The 21,009-nt window shown below is 34.9% G+C and overlaps 1 protein-coding gene across 1 annotated transcript in view; it reads right to left on the bottom strand.

Moving 5' to 3' along the window:
- Positions 1-21,009, bottom strand: part of LOC145683880 (uncharacterized) — a 141,817-nt gene that overhangs the window by 11,763 nt on the left and 109,045 nt on the right. The window contains exon 4 of the mRNA XM_081755513.1: positions 1,089-1,239. Coding sequence (XP_081611639.1) covers positions 1,089-1,239 — 151 coding nt within the window. The remainder of the gene's footprint in view (positions 1-1,088; positions 1,240-21,009) is intronic.

Here is a 21,009-nt window from a genome sequence, read left to right as displayed (position 1 = left end):
TTTCTTCCCCTCCGTATCATTTTGCATTATTTTTTTCTTTTCTTCCCCTCCGTATCATTTTGCATTATTTTTTCTTTTCTTCCTCTCCGTATCTGATAAATCTATCAACGGAATACTCACAGTATATGTTTGATTATGGTTTCTCAATTTTCTAGTAAGATAGTTGCTATTTTCCCTGAAGCTTCTGGATTCTTTTCTATTAACTATAATTTGATAATTCATGGTTTATACTGGAATTCTAATATTGATTTCCCTGACTAAGTAAGTAAATTTTCCCTGACCCGGGATACCGCGAACGTTATCATTTATGGTTTGGTTTAGAGAAAAAAAAAGCCTCCATTTCCACAGTTGTCCAACGTTCTCCTTATTTTTTAAAATACTGTATATTCTTAAAATACTTGTTATTGTAAATACTATTATGAGCGAAACTTCCTGCATTTTAATACAATAAAACATTAATACCAAACAATACACTAACATAATATCTCGGCATTCTGAGTACATTCAAACATAACCACGACGTAATTTGGCTTATCTCTTTGTTTACTATAACCAATAAACCTAACTTTTTTTTTTCCTGTATCATTTAAATTTAAATTTTTCATTTAATTTGTTCTTACTTTGAAATTTCAACACATTTTCGTGCTCCTTAAACTTGTTTATTTTTAAAAATAAACATCTTCTTACAGCCTTTTTATTTTATTAATTTTATTTTAAATCCGCATTGATTTTCTGAGGTGTTCTTCATACCGTCTGTAAGCAGTTGTAATTACTGTTTGCATTACTTGAGTAACAGGAGTTCTAATTACCTTCATGAAATCTGATTGCATTTTCCGTGACCCTTGTGTGAACTTTAACAATTTTCCTGATTCTTGGTATATTTTGAAACGTTTCCCTGACTTTCCATGACCTTGCCCGACTTTCAAGGTCACTGTGAAAACTGTAAAAATTCATTTTAATGACTTTTACGTAAGCAATTTATTCATTTTATTTTATTTATTACTTTATTTTATTTTATTATAATTTTTTAACTTATTAGGTTTTAATTTCAATTGATTTAAAGTAATACAATCTGCTTTTCCTCTTACCAGCAAGTATTCCTGGTTGAGCAAAGAAAGATGTAGCTCTTTCGTCATTCTTCCTTCCAAAAATGTAAACATCATGATTCGCATCGTCACTTTCTGAATGATCATTTTTGTCCATGTCTTCTTCATGTGGGTGAGTTTCCACTTCCGGTTGCTGCCAATGACAAATACAACACACATGTAAGTATATACTTGTATATACAAGCGTAAAACATTCTTGATAGTTAACCTCCATACATATTACAACATAAATATTCAGCTATATTTCTCTTGCATTACTTCACGAACAATCACAACTCTGATTTGTAAACCGATCCATACTAAACAAACTACTGTCACGCTTAAATATGATAAATGGAGGAAATAACAGATTTTTCTTTCACACAAATTTCTCCATAGGTGCAAATTCAATGATATACGACTGAGAAAATGTGCTTTACCGAGAATCGAGATCACGTCTGTCTTACCATGTCTGTGAGTTTACCACTACGCTACCGAATGAACTCCCTGAACAACCGTACGTTATATCATTCTTGAAATTCTTGAAATAGGTGCTCAGCACCCAGATCACGTGGACTGTACCATAACTGCTTTTGTGCTTGGACAACCCATTGTCTACATTACAAAATATCTTTGACGGCTGATTTATATTTACTTCACACACAAATATGTTCTGGTGCTCTTAAGCTTTACGCTGTCGCTATGTTTGAAAATAATTATATTAATGTTATGATCTAGGATTTTTAACTGGATACTGTACCAAATTTGAAAGCTCTAAAGCTTTTGTTCTTTTCTCTGTTTGAAGTAAAGTATCGATTTCACACAAAAAGGGAGTCGTGCTGTGATCGAAGTTTCTCTTCGTACAAGTAAGTTCGGCGAAGGAAAGTTCTGATACAATGATAGAACACTAGGATACATCACAATGAAATATCAAAGTGTCCCAATTTTGATAGGACATTTCGGCACCAATGTTGAGGGACGTACAGGCAATCCTGTGGAGGTGACTTCTTTTGTGAATGTGGACAACTATGCATAGCGTGTTTCTTCAAGCAGGAGCATATCAACTACAGTACTGAGCCTGAAAATGGCACAAACATATGGGACATAACAAAGATTCTGCCAAATGGATTCCTTAATGTCCCAATGTGAACCTAGAAAGTGAACGTATAACAACTTCAACAGACATTTTGCGTTTTTTAAGTATTCACAATGGATGTGGCCTGGTTATTTTTTTACGATGCCGAGATGAACACAGCAGTCGAAGTGTGGAAACATTTAGGTTCTCGCCGACCAAAGGAATTCCGAAGGCGATGGTCTTGTGTTTTCAGACATAGATGGTACTGGGTCATTCCACGTCAATTCAACACAATTTCAGAGGAAATTCTGACTTGACATCTCAGATTCTAAAGACATACAGTTGTTGGCCTCATAGACCTATGAAAAAATTTTAAATTTTAGGTCTCTTGCTCCATTAGTTCTTAAGTTATCTAACTTTAAAATTTGAAAATTTCGAGAAAATTGGACGTTTTAAAATCTTTAATGAAGTGCAATGCAGTAATCAATTAAGATATAGACATGAGAGTGGTATTGTTTAAAAGCTCTTTCAATGGGCTTTCATAAGATGCTACTTGGTAGGGGTTATTTTAAAAAAAATCCATTTTTTTTAAATTTTCAAAATTATTTTTTTCAAAAAGTGACAATTTTAATATTTTGAAAAAAATCTCAAGATAAATTCATAATGTCTCCTTACATCACCCAAAGTTTTGTTCTGGGATCTCCATGTGATCAGAAGTTATAATACGTAATGACGTACTATTATACATCAAGTTACCAGAAAGGTACCTATTCTGTTCTTAAGACCACGGGCGGCGATTAGGGAGGGCAAGAGGGGGCTGTTGCCCTTTTCTTTTCGAAGTGATCCCTTAATGTATCTAGTTTTTTTTTTTTTTTTTTGAAATGTAAAGTTTTTGTATCTATTATTGGTTCATATAAAAAATGGTGTCATATAATATTTGCCGTTGTATGAGTACGTATTGGTTATTTGTCTTCCCGTAGAGTTGAGAAAGCTACAGGAATTGCGTTTTAATTGCAATTCAAAGCAATTAGTATTACAATTGGCGTATTTCTTTAAATGTCGTACCATATGCTTGTATTTGCTGCTTATCATTTTCTAAGAGTAATAACATACATTTAATGGCTTGTGTGGAATTAAAAATATAAGTTGTTTATTAATCCCCAGTTTCAATATAACTTCTACAAAACAAACCTCATTGTTTATTACTATGATTAATATTATCTTTTCTATTTATTTGTTTTGCAAATTGTTAGACCTATTAACCCGGGGAAACTCGCACCGGTCTTTCATGATGAGGTACGGACATTGCGTTGTTTTCAGTGTATTCAAATGGATTCTCAAGATGACCTGTGACCTTGATCTGACAGTGACCTCTGACCTTGATACTTGATTGACGCATATTTGGTCGGCTTGAGACATAGAATCATACAATACAGCTTTTCTTTGTTATCACTCTGATTTGTGTTTTTTCAGGATCTTTCAGAATTTACCATTGCAATCCCATAAGGAAAAAAATCAAAATTTGACCTTTGACCCTATCTCTTCAATCTTTAGTACGAATGACATACTTCTATGGCGAAACAAAACTTATGTCCGTCGTCTAAAGTTACACACCAAATTGCAAGGCTTTACCTCACATCACTTTTGCACAGGAACAAATGAAATTGACACACGAATTAATCAACCCTATATTATATATATATATATATACATATGAAAAATCAATTACCAGAAAATAGTGAAAACAAAGTAACATGCGATATAAAACTTCTTTGCTGAACACTTCATTATTAGATCGAGGGGCAAAGATGCAGAAAAGAAAATTTAAAGGAAAAAAAAGTAGTCTCTGTACGGGCACTTATTTTCTCTTTTGTATTTATAATTTTTTCTACCTACTGCTTCCCCTCCGTAACTTTATCTGATGTAGCTGAAGTTCTTAGTGTTTGTTTTTAAGAATTATGATTGTTTTTTCACTATTTTCTGGTTATATATATATACAGTCTGTTACAAAATAACTGGACCACCTCCTAAAATTTCATTGTTTTAATTTCTCTTCGAAAATTGTTAATTAATTTTATCTCTAAAGGGGTTTAACGTATCATACAATTGTTAGCCATTGCATTTTGATATGTTTTTGTGTATTACTGCTCATGGATTTTTTGTGCTCTTTGCTCAATAGGTGGCAGTGCATTCAGTATGCAAATGGCTGTCTCATGTATGCACAAGTGAATGGTGATCCGCTGATAGTTGTTAATAAAAATTTGTTCCATACGTGACCACTTGTGGTTGTGAGTTATTGCTTATGATCTGTATATGATATTTAGTGCTTTGTGATTGTTCCTCAATAGTTAGTGTAATTGCGTTCTAAAAATGTTTAAAATACTGTACGACACATCCTCTTGTAAGCAAGGGAAGATACTAGCGTTGTACCATCTCTGCATTTCGCAAGTCAAATTGCAAAACAACTTGAACTGCATCATACAACGGTTGGCAGAGTTATTAAAAAGCAAACAATGCATAATAAATCCTCTTTGACAGACAAATGTGGCCGAAGGCAAAAAACAGCCCTCGGACAGACAGAAAAATAAAGGCCCTAGCTTTGACAAGCAGAGCATCATCTTCACAACAAATTGCTCAAACTGTCTGATGATACTGGTATTAGTGTAAGCTACGTGACAATTGTTAGACGGTTAAAGGAACGAGTTCGAAAGAAAACACCTAGAAAGAAGCCGATACTTACCGCAAATCACCTAAGAGCCAGAAAATACTTTCTTAGCATGTACGAAGCATGGGGTGTTGAAGGACGAGAACATGTGGTTTTCTCCGATGAAAAAATGTTTAGGGTGCTTGGGAATGACAGTGGCGTCCAACTATAGATGAGAAGTGGGGAAGAACTTAATAGCGACTGTATATCACCGACAGAGAAGTTTGGTGAGAGTGTAATGGTGTGGTGGTGTTTCACGTCGAAAGGTGTCGGAAGACAAGAAATTTGCAATAGTTCAGTTAATGCACAGTATTACATGGGCATTTTAAACCGTAAACTTCTATCAACAGCATGGGATCATTTCTCAAGGCAAAAACTTAGATTACTTCATATTTCAAGAATGATAATGCGCCGAGTCACAGAGCTGCTGTGGTTAAGAAGTGGTTTTCAGATATGCATATCCAAAGGTTGTGGTGAACACCTAACTCTCCAGACATGAATCCTATTGAAAATTTATGGCATATCATGTCCCGCAAGCTTTCAGGGAAGTGCTTTGTAAGAAGGAAGAAGCTTATTGAAGCTGGTGCAAGTTTGGTTCCATGAGTTAGACGTATCCTTGTGCCAGTCTCTCGTACACAACATGCCAAGTAGGTTGGCAGCACTGAAAGCGGCACATGGGAAACATACAAAGTATTGAATGGGATATATACAAAGTTATGGCTTTTAAACACTTAACAGTACTGCAAAACAGCATAATTTCTTGTATATTAATGAGATGTTAACATGCGTTCATACAAAATGCATGAAAACAAATATGTTCATACTTTTTATAATAATGGCTATTTGTAGCGTATTATGTAATACATTATATATTACATAATAATATATAATGTATTATTGTATAGAGGAAGAAAATACAAGTATACAATAAAGAATACAACCGTTGTAGTATTTGAATCTTTTGTCTCTATATATGTAGTAGATAAAACACAAAACGATGTATGAGAAATAATTTGAAAATATTGCAATTAATATCCTTCATAATACATATAACAATTCGCAAAATGTATCGATTTTTCTTAGGTGGTGCAGTTATTTTGTAACACACACACACACACATTATATATACACGTTAAATCACGAACATTGCGTTTTCGACATGTGGAGAGACAACTACGGATATTTCGTTTTCGAAATACGACCACAATAACTTTTGCACTACTGGAATCCTGTTTATTATCGCACGCAAAGAGCTCGAATGGCTTCTGATATCACTTTGAAGAATGGAAAGAACAAAGAGGCCTAAATACTAACCCAAACATTAAAAGTTACGTTTTTTTTCAACCCTACGAAATCGGTTTAAATGGCTTCGTAGTTTACGAGACGCAGGATTTTTTAAACCGCCCGTAATTTAAAGGATTATATATATATAAGACAATATTGTGCTAGATCAATGATTACTGTAGTATTTAGGAAAATCATAATTAAAATATCCTACCTTGTGTACTATCGGTAAAGAATAATATTCAATGCTTCATCGGAACAGCATATCGTCACCCTAATTCGCAAATCTCGTAACTCACTTATAGAAAATTTTACAGGAGAGACGAAAAAAAGTTTTAAAAAATTATTTCCGAGTATATGTCATTTATTTTTTAGATAACATGTTTATTTTATTGCCTAGTTTTAGGAACTTTTACGTTTATGAACATTTCGAACAATATAAGTACCTTTTATTGACATTAATTGGAGTTACGAGTATTTCTCTCTCATAATCTGAAACTTTTATAAGGTGTCCAAGTAAGTTCTTGCCGTTTGTGATGGCCTTGTTGTTCGAGGGTCACAGACATGCTATGACGTTAGTCACGTGCGCGCGACGCGATAAGGAGGTAGGCAGAGCACTGACCGACATTAGCAGACACTCGTTGGGCACACTACAGAGACTTAGCTCGTCAAGTGGCACAGTGAAATGGAGGTGTCGAAACAACTCATTAGGGGGTGTTTGCTGTATGACTTCAAGGTAGGCCTATCAGTGGCCGCATGTTTGGGGAGAATGCCGTGAATGAATGCACCGCCCGACAGTGGTTTCAAAAATTCCCGACCGGCGATTTGGGCTTGAGTGATGAGCCCTGCAGTGGACGACCACATGTGTTGGATGACGACGCCTTGAAGACAGCCATCGAGGAGGACAGTACTATTACATGTTAGAAACTTGACACCCACACACATTGTTACCGACCAACAAACGACAGCGAGTTGAAGCCAGTTTATCCTTGCTCTCCAAGCACCAGAACATACCGATATTTGGTCGATTGATCACTAGTGACGAAAAGTGGGTCCTTTGCAACACACCCAAGCGTACTCGACATTGGTTGTCGCCACGTGACGCAGTTCCACACACCTCAAGACCACCTCTGCATCCCAAGAAAGTTATGCTATGCGTATGGTGGAATTATCGCCATGTGATTCATTATGAGCTCCTACCACCAGGCCAAACCATCAATGCGGATGTCTACTCCCAGAAGTTGCAACGAGTGCACCGTGCATTGCAGGAAAAGGAGCCGGCATTGGTTAATCGCAAAGGTGTGCTGGTTCTTCACGATTATGCAAAACCACACGTGGCAAAAAGGACCCGGGAAACCATTCTGCAACTTGGATGGGAAACTTTGTCATTCACCATATTCCCCTGACCTTTTCCCTACATATTACCACCTGTTTCATTCCCTGGACAATTACCTTCGGGGGATACAATTTGAAAATGAGAGAGACCTGCGGATCGCACTCACGGACTTCTTTGCTTCCAAGACCGCTGACTTTTATCACCATGGCATTGTACAGTTGCAGGAACGTTGGCAGAATGTGCTGGATGCATATGGTGATTACTTCGAGACGTAACCGTGAGTATTTTGTGCTACAACATAGACTCTGTGCGGACTCTGAAATCGGCAAAAACTTTTTTGGATACCTTGTACAAGGAGTTACGAGGTTTTAGTTTTTCATTGTTTTATTGATTCAAATGAAATCATAAAAAAAAAAGTTCGAATTATTTTAATTTTTTGAAAAATACAAAGAACAATGTAATGTCTAATTTCTGAATTGGGAAGACATTAAAATCATTAATAATTAATGTAAAATAATTGTCTGTTTCCAAGAATTTTCTTAGAACCATGTTTGTTCTTACATGGCTTAAGCTCTCGTAAGGCAAACTATCAGAAATAGTGGAAGTCTTTCGACACAGTCAATTTCAGAAGCTGAAGATTATATATATATATTGAAATGTTGAGCCTGTTCTTGTGAATTAGCGGCATATCTTCGAAACTTTTTGGATGTTTCTCATACTTGCGTTGGGGTAACAATTTCCAGTTCTCATGAAAATCCAATTTATAGTAAATATTTCCATCAGGAGAGTACCGTAATGCTCGCAAGTCGGATACTGTTGGTCCCGGTCTAATTGATGCATAAGTTTGTAACTGTTCAAAATTTTTGAAGAAATTGTGTTCCAAATATTTCACTGAATAGGGTCTTGGATTCATTCGAGCTTCTTCACACGCAGATACATAATCACCAGGAACATTGATCTTTTTGTTCTGCAGAACCCGTTCGATGATTGAGTGCATTGAGTCCACTTTCATCTGTGTGTCCTTTTTCTAAAAAAAAAATATTCGATGACAACATTCCTTAAAATGGATACTTGAAGCAGTGCATTTGAAAGAATAACGTTTCGATTTTGATAACCACAACCATCACTGAACAACATTTCCATGTTGGTTTCAGATATTTTTTTCTTTGTAGAGGCCCTACAATAGTGTGACTCCATAGTCGGTAGTGACTAAAGAAACTCCATAATTGACTGTTTCCTTTGCTTTTGAGTTCGGTCATCCAATATCCGCATTCTTTTGTTTCTTACTTCTCTTTCATTATCACTTTCAGTTTCGACACATCCTTCTGCTCCAGAAATTCCAGTTTCTCTGTCCCACTTCTTCTTCCAGTTCAATGCTGACCACTCACCCAGTCCTAGCGTATTCAGAAACATGGTTTTGCATACTCGCGCCTTCACAGCTTGAAATCTGAGGAAGTAACACACTGAAAACTTTCTCCTCGACTATTCACTTTTCTACCCCTGTGTCTTTTTGTTAGTACTTTCTCAAACAGATTAGCGACATATGATTTCTTTTCCTTCCAACTCATGCACCAAAACTTTTTGCAAATTCTCTCTGTCTGTCGTTTCCTGTAAATAATGAGCATTTCATGACTTTATTCTCACTATACGAACACTTGCACCGAACCTTCAAATTTCTACTTTTCCTATCTACATTGTAATTCCAATGATCATTTTCTTGTCGTTTCCCTTTGTAGCACTTTCTCTGTTCTCTTTATATTTTATCTTCATTTACCTTCTAAGTAGACTTGTCCATTTTATGTCGTTTTTTCCTCTCATTTCTGACTCGCACGAAAACTTCTGGTTTAGCTTATGTATTATCTTCTTCCACAATTTCTAACCCATCACTTTCTTCTTGTTGAGTTTGTTTCGTCTCCGTCAATTCTGCATCCATCCCTCATCCTTCGTCTGATACTTCATGGGTTGGCACACTGGTTAATATCGATTGTTCCACTTTCTGGTTCTTATTACTCACAACCTTCGGTTCATTTACGTTCTCTGATATATCTTTCCCATTTTCCTCTCGCACACTGCCATTGAACACGTGGCCTCTTCATTTTCGGACACAATAAATAGTTCAGCATTCATTATTGTATCAAAATCCGACCCCTCATCTGATTGCTTAGCATTTTGGAGTGCCATGCTAAGTATTTGTTTATTACGCCACATTACTAAAAACAAACACGAAGATTCAACTTGAAAACAATATGTCTTCTGCTTATTATTCACTTCACTAATTTGAATAATTTAATATGGGATCAATTACAATAGAGTTTCTGTAAGCGCTTTACAATAATGGCTCACCACAGTCTTGTGTAAACAGAAAAAACACCAACAATGTTGTAATCAAGGTTGCCAAGTCCTGGGGCTAGACTATTGGAAGGCGATAGCACCTATGCATTTTATGAGTGGCCAAATTCCTTGTTCTACCTGTTAGAACAGCTTTAAGCTCTGTCATGTTTCCTAATGCTGTGGTCAAGGAATGACAATAGATCTTCCGTTTAAACCGGTTCTTCCACGTGGAACAAGAAATATGATCAGTATGTATTGAAAAGAAAAAGAGGAGTTACGAGCTTTGATTACATAAAAATAGTGTGGTAGGAGTTACGAGTATTGTTAATTCAAAATAAAGTCATTGGGGATACAAGGTTTGATAAGTCTCTTATTTCGAGTTTTAGAAAACAGATGGCATCATGATATTCAAGGCTTAAAAAAATATAATTTTTTTCTGACCCGATAGTACAAAAATCTCAAAATCGCCAAAAAGTGGAGTTATGAGGTTTGCGAATTAGGGTGACGATGTCATACTTCGTTTTAGCAGTATTACCATATTATAATCAACATTTCTTTTTCTATAAATTATTGACATTTTTATTAAATAAAATATTTTATTTATGAAATTATTTTTTAAAAATTAAATTGATTTGAATATTGGAACAACAGCATGGAAGATTGGATATATACTTAAAAGATAACATGATCAATAGTTTCCACCACTTGCTTTCTTTCACTTGTTTAAAATGCTGATGTTTGCCTTCGCCACAACAAAATTCCGCTTAATGAAAGAATAAAGTTCGTATTTTTTGAGAGTATTTTCAGAAAAATAAACTCTCTTTAAAACATACTTTGGCCACAACTGCAACATCTTCCAGAAAATGTGAAAATGAGTTTTCTAAGATTAACGTTATAGTAACTTCATTTACGTCAACTTTGCTTGTGCGGAAGAATTCTGCACTGATGTTATTAGGACTGCCTCTCATAGGTTTAACCTTAGCAAAAAATATGGACTCATAGCAGCTTTGATGCTCTCATTCTACGGTTGATACCACGAGCAGCAAGAACCAATGTCGAGTTAACGTGGGTACGTCCTATGATATGTATTAATAACAACATATTCATGGTGAGTATCGACAGCTATTCAAGAAACTTATTTCATCCACTGAGTGAAATTATTTAATTTTTAATCTGAAACGTAAATAAATTAAAGCAAGTAAGTAGGTAGATAGATATAGATATACACCGATACCTTTTAATTATGCCTGACTTTATATGAATTCGCTAATTCTAAACCAATTACCTTACATCTTTACTATAGAGCAATTCACAAAATAAGACTTTAAAAAACCAGAAACTTACATTTGCATACAAACTGAAAAACAATGGTAAATGCAATAAAATACAAAAAGATTTAACATAGAACATGAATATTATGAAAATATATATGATTACGAAATCAATTTTATGCAGTGTTTCGAACAGACCGCTACAATCTCTCCAATGCTGGAGAGGAAATAATACGCGTTCTTTAAAATTCTGTAATAATGGGTACGTCCTATGATATGTATTAATAACATATTCATGGTGAGTATCGGCAGCTATTCAAGAAACATTATTTCATCCACTGAGTAGAATTATTTAATTTTTAATCTGAAACGTAACTAAATTAAAGCAAGTAAGTAGGTAGATAGATAGATAGATATAGATATATACCGATACCGTTTAATTATGCCTGACTTTATATGAATTCGCTAATTCTAAACCAATTACCTTACATCTTTACTACAGAGCAATTCACAAAATAAGGCTTTAAAAAACCAGAAACTTACATTTGCATACAAACTGAAAAAGAATGGGAAATGAAATAAAATACAGAAAGATTTAACATAGAACATGAATATTATGAAAATATAATTATATGATTACGAAATCAATTTTATGTAGTATTTCGAACAAATCACTACAATCTCTCCCATGCTGGAGAGGAAATAATACACTTTCTTTCAAGTTCTGTAATAAACAAACAACAGTTACATTACTTTCTATTAAACATCAAATTAAAATTGATTTGCTTATATCTAATTTAATTATTTCTTCATTTTCATATAAATATAAAAACGCTTTTACAAAATCAACACTGAAACGGAAGTAACATTAAATTTGAAGTACTTCTGGTTTTGGTAAACTGTTCGAGATAATCATGGTACCAAATTTCACACAATTAAATCCCCACGTTGAGCGGGTTTGCATATCCAGGCTCCTAACTATGAAAACATTTGCGATCACTCCAATCCCAATCATTTCACATACTAAACCTGTTGTATATAAGTTATTAGGACATAAAATTGAATATAATTTATACGAAAAAGACTTATGCATTGCAAGAGTTGTAACGTCCAAATATTCACCACAAACTTATAGCCGTATCGACATAAAAAAAAAAAAAAAAGAAAAAAAAGTGTGGAGCAGGAAACCACTTTATATAAGAGTCAAAAGAGGCTCAGTGAAGACATACGAACTGGTCGATCGGTTTGGGTCACTAGCCTATCAATCAGAAGTTTGTGTGTTCAAACCCTGTAGGAAGTATTGTTTTTTTCTTTCTTTCTTAAAAGTTAGTTGTTACTTTCATCAGAAGATTGAGAACATTTCTTTGAATACATCTTTGGCAACTACTTTTTTCTCAAATTCGATTAGAAGCGAACATTATATGAATGGTAAATCTAAAATCCATAGCTGAGAACAAAATATTAAGTGTGTTCAATATTTCATTATTATCCTTTGATTTGTAATGAAAAACTAATTATAAGCATTGACGATTTCAGAAGATTCTCCCCGGGGGATAGTCAATATATGAATAAGAGAAAACTAATAAAACATTATTAGTCCACTTTGAGCATGGTCGAAGATAACTTATGTCGACAAGGTCTCAAATTCTACGACAGGTCATGCCCTGAAATCATCACCGTTTGAAAGTTTTCTTAACAAATAGAATATTACATTTATTTCTCGTTCTACGTTTTGAAATGGAAAACTCATAATTTTAAAGAGAATTATAATACGATAAGCATAAAGATTTATAGAACTAATAAAGTAAATATTCTTGTGTAAGTTATCGATTCTAATCGGATCTCTCTATATGATTCTTACTGGAAAGCATGTTTAACTCCAATTACTTAATCAATATTTTTAATAATATATTCTTATTGTAATACTTTTACTATTCAATGTCATATGCACTTCATTTCCCAAAGCAAAACCTCGCAAATTTATAATGGACTAGTAAATATTATCAAATAAATTATCATTTAGTTTACGTAAATACTGCATCGCCCGATTTGAAACTTCGTACTTTAAATAATAATAATAATAATAATAATAATAATAATAATAATATAATAATAATAATAATAATAATAATATCAGAAATTTATATTTCCAGCAAGATTTTTGCATACCCTCCTAGTGCAGTATTATGTTTTTAAACGGTCATTATAAAATTGTCAAGCTTAATTTTAAAAGTCATTATATGTGGTGCTTTATTTATTTATTTCACAATTCATTTCTGCCAGTAGCTTTCGCCCCCTTACTCCCTCTTCATGCTTACTCAGGAGGAAGCTTCGCGTCCCCAGGTTGGGAACCACTGCTTTCCATTAAGAAATTCTGACAGCCTGTTATAAATTTGTATTCTGACTAGTATCATTAAACTGCATTCTTCTGTTTCTACTGCGCATGGAAGATCATGAATAATTCTGATAATTTATATAATATTTATGGACGAATATGTAATACAACATATATCAATAACATATATCATTCCTCAAAGTAACGAATACGGTAAACATTAAAAATCAATCGACATATACAGCAGGCTGAAATAGGAATCACTTCAGACACTACAGAATACATTTCACTCGCTCTTCCCGCTGGTCTAGTGGGTAGCACGTGTGCTTTGAGTGTATGGGGTACCGGGTTCGATTCCCGGTGGGAGAAGTTAGGAATTTTAACTGTCCTATCTAGGAAGATGTTTTTGTTCGTGTTCTTGTCGTTCAGGGTTAATGGAAATGATTGTAAAACGTGTATAACCGAGCAGAAAATAGAGACAAGTTACTCAGATACGTTCGGTGAATCAGTTAACTTAAAGAAAAGGAAAAAGTGTTTAAGTCACTTGTCCGTAAACTGTAAAAAACTCTTAAAGGTTACTTCCAATCCCACAAAACTAACATTTTTCTTTTTACCTGTTCTCGAAGTTTCTGTTTGTATTTCTATTGGATTCGATTAAATAGAACTTCGAATAAAGACTACGTTGAATTTTATTGACTAAGCCTGAAATTCTGATGAAGATATGGCTATGATATTATTATTATTATTTAAAGTACGAAGTTTCAAATCAGGCGATGTAGTATTTACGTAAACTAAATGATAATTTATTTAATAATATTCACTAGTTCACTATAAATTTGCGAGGTTTTGCTTTGGGAAATGAAGCGTATACAGCATTGAATAGTAAAAGTATTACAATAAGAATATATTATTAAAAATATTGATTAAGTAATTGGAGTTAAACATGCTTTCCAGTAAGAATTATATAGAGAGATGATTTACTTTAAAGTGCGATGCAAACGAATATTCGAGTTTTAATCCGATTAGAAATCGATAGCTTACACAAGAATATTTACTTTATTAGTTCTATAAATCTTTATGCTTATCGTATTATAATTCTTCTTAAAATTATGAGTTTTCCATTTCAAAACGTAGAACGAGAAATAAATGTAATATTCTATTTGTTAAGAAAACTTTCAAACGGTGATGATTTCAGGGCATGACCTGTCGTAGAATTTGAGACCTTGTCGACATAAGTTATCTTCGACCATGCTCAAAGTGGACTAATAATGTTTTATTAGTTTTCTCTCATTCATATATTGACTATCCCCCGGGGAGAATCTTCTGAAATCGTCAATGCTTATAATTAGTTTTTCATTACAAATCAAAGGATAATAATGAAATATTGAACACACTTAATATTTTGTTCTCAGCTATGGATTTTAGATTTGCCATTCATATAATGTTCGCTTCTAATCGAATTTGAGAAAAAAGTAGTTGCCAAAGATGTATTCAAAGAAATGTTCTCAATCTTCTGATGAAAGTAACAACTAACTTTTAAGAAAGAAAGAAAAAAAAACAATACTTCCTACAGGGTTTGAACACACAAACTTCTGATTGATAGGCTAGTGACCCAAACCGATCGACCAGTTCGTATGTCTTCACTGAGCCTCTTTTGACTCTTATATAAAGTGGTTTCCTGCTCCACACTTTTTTTTTTTATGTCGATACGGCTATAAGTTTGTGGTGAATATTTGGACGTTACAACTCTTGCAATGCATAAGTCTTTTTCGTATAAATTATATTCAATTTTATGTCCTAATAACTTATATACAACAGGTTTAATATATGAAATGATTGGGATTGGAGTGATCGCAAATGTTTTCATAGTTAGGAGCCTGGATATGCAAACCCGCTTAACATGGGGATTTAATTGTGTGAAATTTGGTACGTTGACTTGAGACGCTGAATCTTCTGCAAGAAACCGCTTCTCGCTATTTGTTAGAGTTTTCGTTCTATGGCAATAAACGTTGAAACTGGAAATGACTAATTTGAACCAATTTCCGTTTTAACAGAAAGTAACCAGAGAAGAATGAATCCATTCTTGAGTCCGTATCTTTATCCCTTACCGTTTTTGCTTTGTTACCTGTCGAAAGACGGACGGACAAAGCTGTTTTATAAGACTTTCGACATTTTTACATAGCATAGTTTGCAAGTCTAAAATGACAGAGAGCAGATTGTATCAAAAAATACTATGAAATAAGTATTTCCAGGACTTTTCTTATAGCCTAGAAATCTAAGAACGCAGTTTATAACGTTGTAAATATTGGGCACCAAAGGTGCTGCACTACATGACAGTTTGAAAACAATTATTAGGTTAATTAATACGCGTAGCACATTGTAAGTACTGAATAACCTATTTCCCAAAACGTCATGTTATTGAATTACTTGCAAGAATTATAAGAAAAAAAAACTCCTGCTCTTTATCATATTTTAATTCTTTCAACTCTAATGGACAGAACCCAAAAAATCCCGGGCACCAGGTCGCCACGGCACTGGAAAATACTAGTCTGGCACTTTTTTTTTTGTAGTATTCCCAATTTTTACCGCCCATTAGTTCTGATTCTTATGTGCCTGAATAAATTAGAAAGAAATAATAATAAATTCGTTATACGTTCAAACTTTCAAATTTATCTTCAATCTCAAATATATTTAATTCCAAGTGATGTAAATCACAGAAAAGCAATGAAAAAAAAAATAAATAAATAAAGATTTAAAGACTTCGAAATGTGGATGCGGAAAATAATGAAGAAAAACAGCTGGTCAAACTAGTGAAGTGTTACAAACAATGGGGAAGAAAAGAACAATTTTAGATATAATTGAAAAGAGGAAGAGAAACTGGTTGGGGCACTAGCTGAGAAGGCAGTGTATCATGAGGGACGTACTAGAGAGTATGGTGGAACGAAAGTAAAGGAGCAGCGACGAAAACTACAGTTAATGGAAGGCATTAAAACAGAAAAGTCATACGTGAAAATAAAGAGCTTAGCTGAAGATCGTGGTGTGTGGAAGCTTCTCAGTTACGGCAAGTGACCTGCCAATAATGACAGTATAGTGATGAATTCTACTATGAAATTCGAAAACGCAAAATAAAACCTTCATCACGAATGACAAGAAATTGAAGTGCCTGGCAAGACGATGAAGTTAACGAACTTTTGAGAAAAGTCGTCATAGATTTTCGATTTTAGGCAAGCTTCAATTTATTTATTTATTTTTTTTTTTAAGGTGTCGGTATTACCGGCGACAAGTGTTCCTTGTAAATAAGGATTTAGTTTAATGAACTTATATAATTTGAGGTCATCAGTGGGGTCAGATAGACTTAATAATTAGTGTTTATTAACATTATGACAATCATTAGAGGATTCTGATGCATCTAAAACGGTGGACAATTGGTATTTCAGCGCTCAAAATACAAATACGTACATGACACAAAACATACACTGCTACTTTGGAAAACTTTACTTACATTGTCTTTAATTGCTGATACGAAGTCTACTACCACACCAAATTTGGTCAAGATCGGATCAGTATCGTCGACAGCATACTAGATAATGACATTTCACTAACTAGGGATGATTCCATTCCGGGACCAAGTACATGGGGAAAACCTATATATCGTTTAAAAGCTCTTGCCAACAGAAGTACGAAACCGTTTTCAAATCACGGGCAAACCCGCAACCTGATCCTACAAGGGACTAGTTTTTGTGACCTGTTAGTGTTTGTGACCCTATGTACTGCATATACGACAGAAGTAAAAATGAATGTTACGATGCATCACGCGTAAGCCCATCATGCCATCATATTTCGTTTTGGCTCATTGCTAGAACGTAACTCGGACAAGAATTTGATAATATCGCTTTGCAACCCGACATACCCATTTGGTCAGTGTTGCCAACCAATTGTAAATACAATGTGGCAGCTGGTTTCTGTATCACTGGATGTATATGCATGAAACTTGGCATAAACATCATTCGTCACTAGAAAAAATATACTGTGCACGTATTCCTCTTCCAAGGAACCCAGTTTGTCAGTGTTACCAACCAACTATAAAAATGAGAAGGTGTAAAGCAGATTTCGTACGAAGAGACGTTTATGCACCAAGATTGGCAGAAATATCACAAGACATTATAGCAAAAATACGTTGAGTGTGACCGTATTCCAACCATTCCAGGTTGTCAGTGTTGTCAACCATCACAATGTTGCAAATGGGGTACGTGCCATTGAACGAACATAGAACAAATGTGACAGAAACAGCATTGGACAATGGAAAACATAGTATGAGTGTTCCCAGGCACCCCAATTTGGCAGTATTGCCAACCATTCTGAAATATATTTCTCGAAACGTTGCCTGATCATTGAATGCATAAAGATCATTCGACACAACAGCAAACATTCTATGGTTGTTACCAGTGGCGGATCCAGGATATGATCAAGGGAGGGGCTAAACCATAGTTTGCAGTTTTATCCAGTGTAAAGCAGGATTGAAGCCCATTTTATCCAGTGTAAACCTGAGCGTCAAGGGGGGAGGGCTATAGCCCCCATAGCCCTCCCCTTGGATCCGCCACTGGTTGTTACCATTCCTCAAGCATTCCAATCTGTCAGTATTGCTAACATTTTCAAAATGGAAGTTCTTCAAATAGTAGTATACTAGCTTCTTGGTATTTTTATATTGTCTAATGGTATGAATGGTATTTCTTGTGATATTTCTGCCAATCTTGGTGCATAAAACGTCTCATTGTACGAAACCTGCTTAACACCTTCTCATTTTTACATTTGGTTGGTAACACTGACAAACTGGGTTCCTTGGAAGAGGAATACGTCCATAGTATATTTTTTGTAGTGACGAATGATGTTTATGCCACGTTTCATGGATATACATCCAGTGGCACAGAAACCATCTTCCACATTGTATTTACAATTGGTTGGCACCACTGACCAAATGGGTATGTCTGGGTGCAAAGCGATATTATCAAACCCTTGCCCGAGTTACGTTCTAGCAGTGAGCCAAAACGAAACATGATGGGCTTACGCGTGATGCATCGTAACATTCATTTTTACTTCTGTCGAATATGCAATACATAGGGTCACAAACACCAACAAACTAGCCCCTTATAGGATCAGGTTGCAGGTTTGCCCGTGATTTAAAAACTGTTTCGTGCTCCTGTTGGCAAGAGCTTTCAAACGATATATAGGTTTTCCCCAGGTACTTGGTAACGGAATGGAATCATCCCTAGTAAGTCGAACTTCAACTTTGATGGACACTAGTCAGGAACAGGCAGGCACACCATATTTCATTTGTGAACTAAGTTCGTCACGTTCAGCGTGAGTCGACTATCATATTAACCTGCAGTACATATAACCTTCAGACTTCCAAGAACGTTCAACTCAGTTCAAAACGAACCATTTCATGTCGTATATTTCATCATTTTGAAGTATGGGAACAGCGATGGGATGTAATCAGCACTCAAACAGAGATTAATGAACTCGTTCTTTACGCAAGCTGATTCGAATCCTGCTCGAAGCACGAGATCATTTTTCCTTAGAATATCCTCAAACGAATTCATACACCTGAAGGTCGTAACATTTCGGGATTCTTGTACAGGGCCGTGCCGTGGAAAATCAGCGCCCGGGGCGAGAGTATACGACGGCGCCCCCATACATATAGTCCAAGTCATTTTTCCTATCTTTCTTCCTTTTTTCTCCCGAATTTTTCGCTCCCCTTACTTCGGCGCCCGGGGCCGTCGCCCTGCTCCCCCCCCCCACGGCACAGCCCTGTTCTTGTATTATATTGTTTCAACAAAATCTTTTGCGCAGTACAATCACTGATGTCTATAATACTTATCAAACGTTTTCCCAGTAAACTAACGAGTGTTCGAAGCTGATTACAAAAAATGAGAAAATGTCATTACAGTTACTCTTTCAACAGGAAAATTCTTCCCTTGTAATACGTTTTTCTTATGTAGCAACTCCAATTAACAGAAGAAACTTACTTTACGTGTTTCTTTCCGCCTTCAATACTAAATGTAATTCCTTTAGTGATAAGAAGGCAGAATTTGAGGGGGAAACTAACATACATATCATCGTCCTGCACGTAGCTAACAGTTGTGCAACTACTACTTTTTCGGTTATTGATTGCCTATGGTTAATGGGGATGTCCACCAGCAAGAATATTTGTCCTCAGCATTAAACTACTTTCCGTGATTTCGTTGATTTTTACTAATGTGTCTGTAGTTTCAGTGTAACTGCATCAGGGTGAAAACAGATAGCTCATTTTAATTCTAATAAATCAAAGATACCACAGGAAATTTACTGGAACTGGACTTCCAAAATTTCTTGTAAAATTCATCTCTGCATTAAAATAATAATAATAATAATAATAATAATAATAATAATAATAATAATAATAATAATAAGAAGAAGAAGAAGAAGAAGAAGAAGAATACTTTAAAAAGTTTCATGTTTCACATGGATCGTGACATAACTTTCAGGTTAATAACGGCTTTCGTTTATTCTATTGTTGGGATGTGAACTTGTTTCCTCCATTAGTATGATTACGACAGTGAAAGAGGAAAGGAAAAAGTAAGAATGAAAACGACATTTTAAATCATATACACAATTAAAAGTCTTTTATTTAATTGTTTTGAAGGGTAAAAAAATACACATATAGTTTGCAATTCTTCATTGGAACCCTTTCTACAAAGTGACAAAAATCTCTATTACAAGCAGGGAGAGATGGAAATAACTGATCATCATCTTTCGCATCCCAAGTATCATGCCTAAATGTGGAAAATAAATTCTTGTATAATACTGAAGTAAGCAAAATTCTTCGTAAGTTGCGTGTGGATCTGGACATTTGACCTTCTTTAGTGACTTAATCGCACCATTATTCCGAATACGTAAAAAATTGCTATGAAAAAAAAAAAAAACTACAAACAGTCAAAAATGAAATGAAATCTTTCAGTTTTACGTCCCACGATTATGCCGGTTAGGATAAAGAAGACGGTGATGATAAGGAATGAATGAAATAGTGGAATGAAGAAAGTGGGAGGAAACGGGAGAACCCTGAGGAAACCCACGCACACGGTGTTTGTCCACCACAAAGTTCACTTGGAGGGGGCTGGGATCGAACCCAGGACCCCATACAAACAGTCAAGACTAGCGAGAAAGGATGATGTAGAATTTCTAAGTCATCAATGTCTGACAAATGCTTGCGTGACTTGTGAATTGAGTGTTGTCGAATCTCACTGGAGAATATCCTTTTGCCCCATCTTTATTGCATAAGATACAATAGATCATCATCCATCTGCTCAAACTGATCGGTACACAGATTCCCATGGATGACAAATTTAACGAAACAAGACCTTTTTGTCGAAACATCCTTGCGATGCATTACCTTGTCCTAATTATTAGGACAAAGTTCTTTGTTTTCAGTATCTAGAACACAGTTATCATTAATCACTATAGGCCGACCACAATAATTCGATGTTCGCAACGATGGTTATCATTTGAACTTATATCTTATAAAAAGCAAATACCATCATATTAACATCTA

This window comes from Thermobia domestica, chromosome 4, assembly GCF_964235325.1.
Source record: "Thermobia domestica chromosome 4, izTheDome1.hap1.1, whole genome shotgun sequence".
NCBI lineage: Eukaryota > Metazoa > Arthropoda > Insecta > Zygentoma > Lepismatidae > Thermobia > Thermobia domestica.
This window is presented reverse-complemented; position numbering and strand designations above follow the sequence as displayed.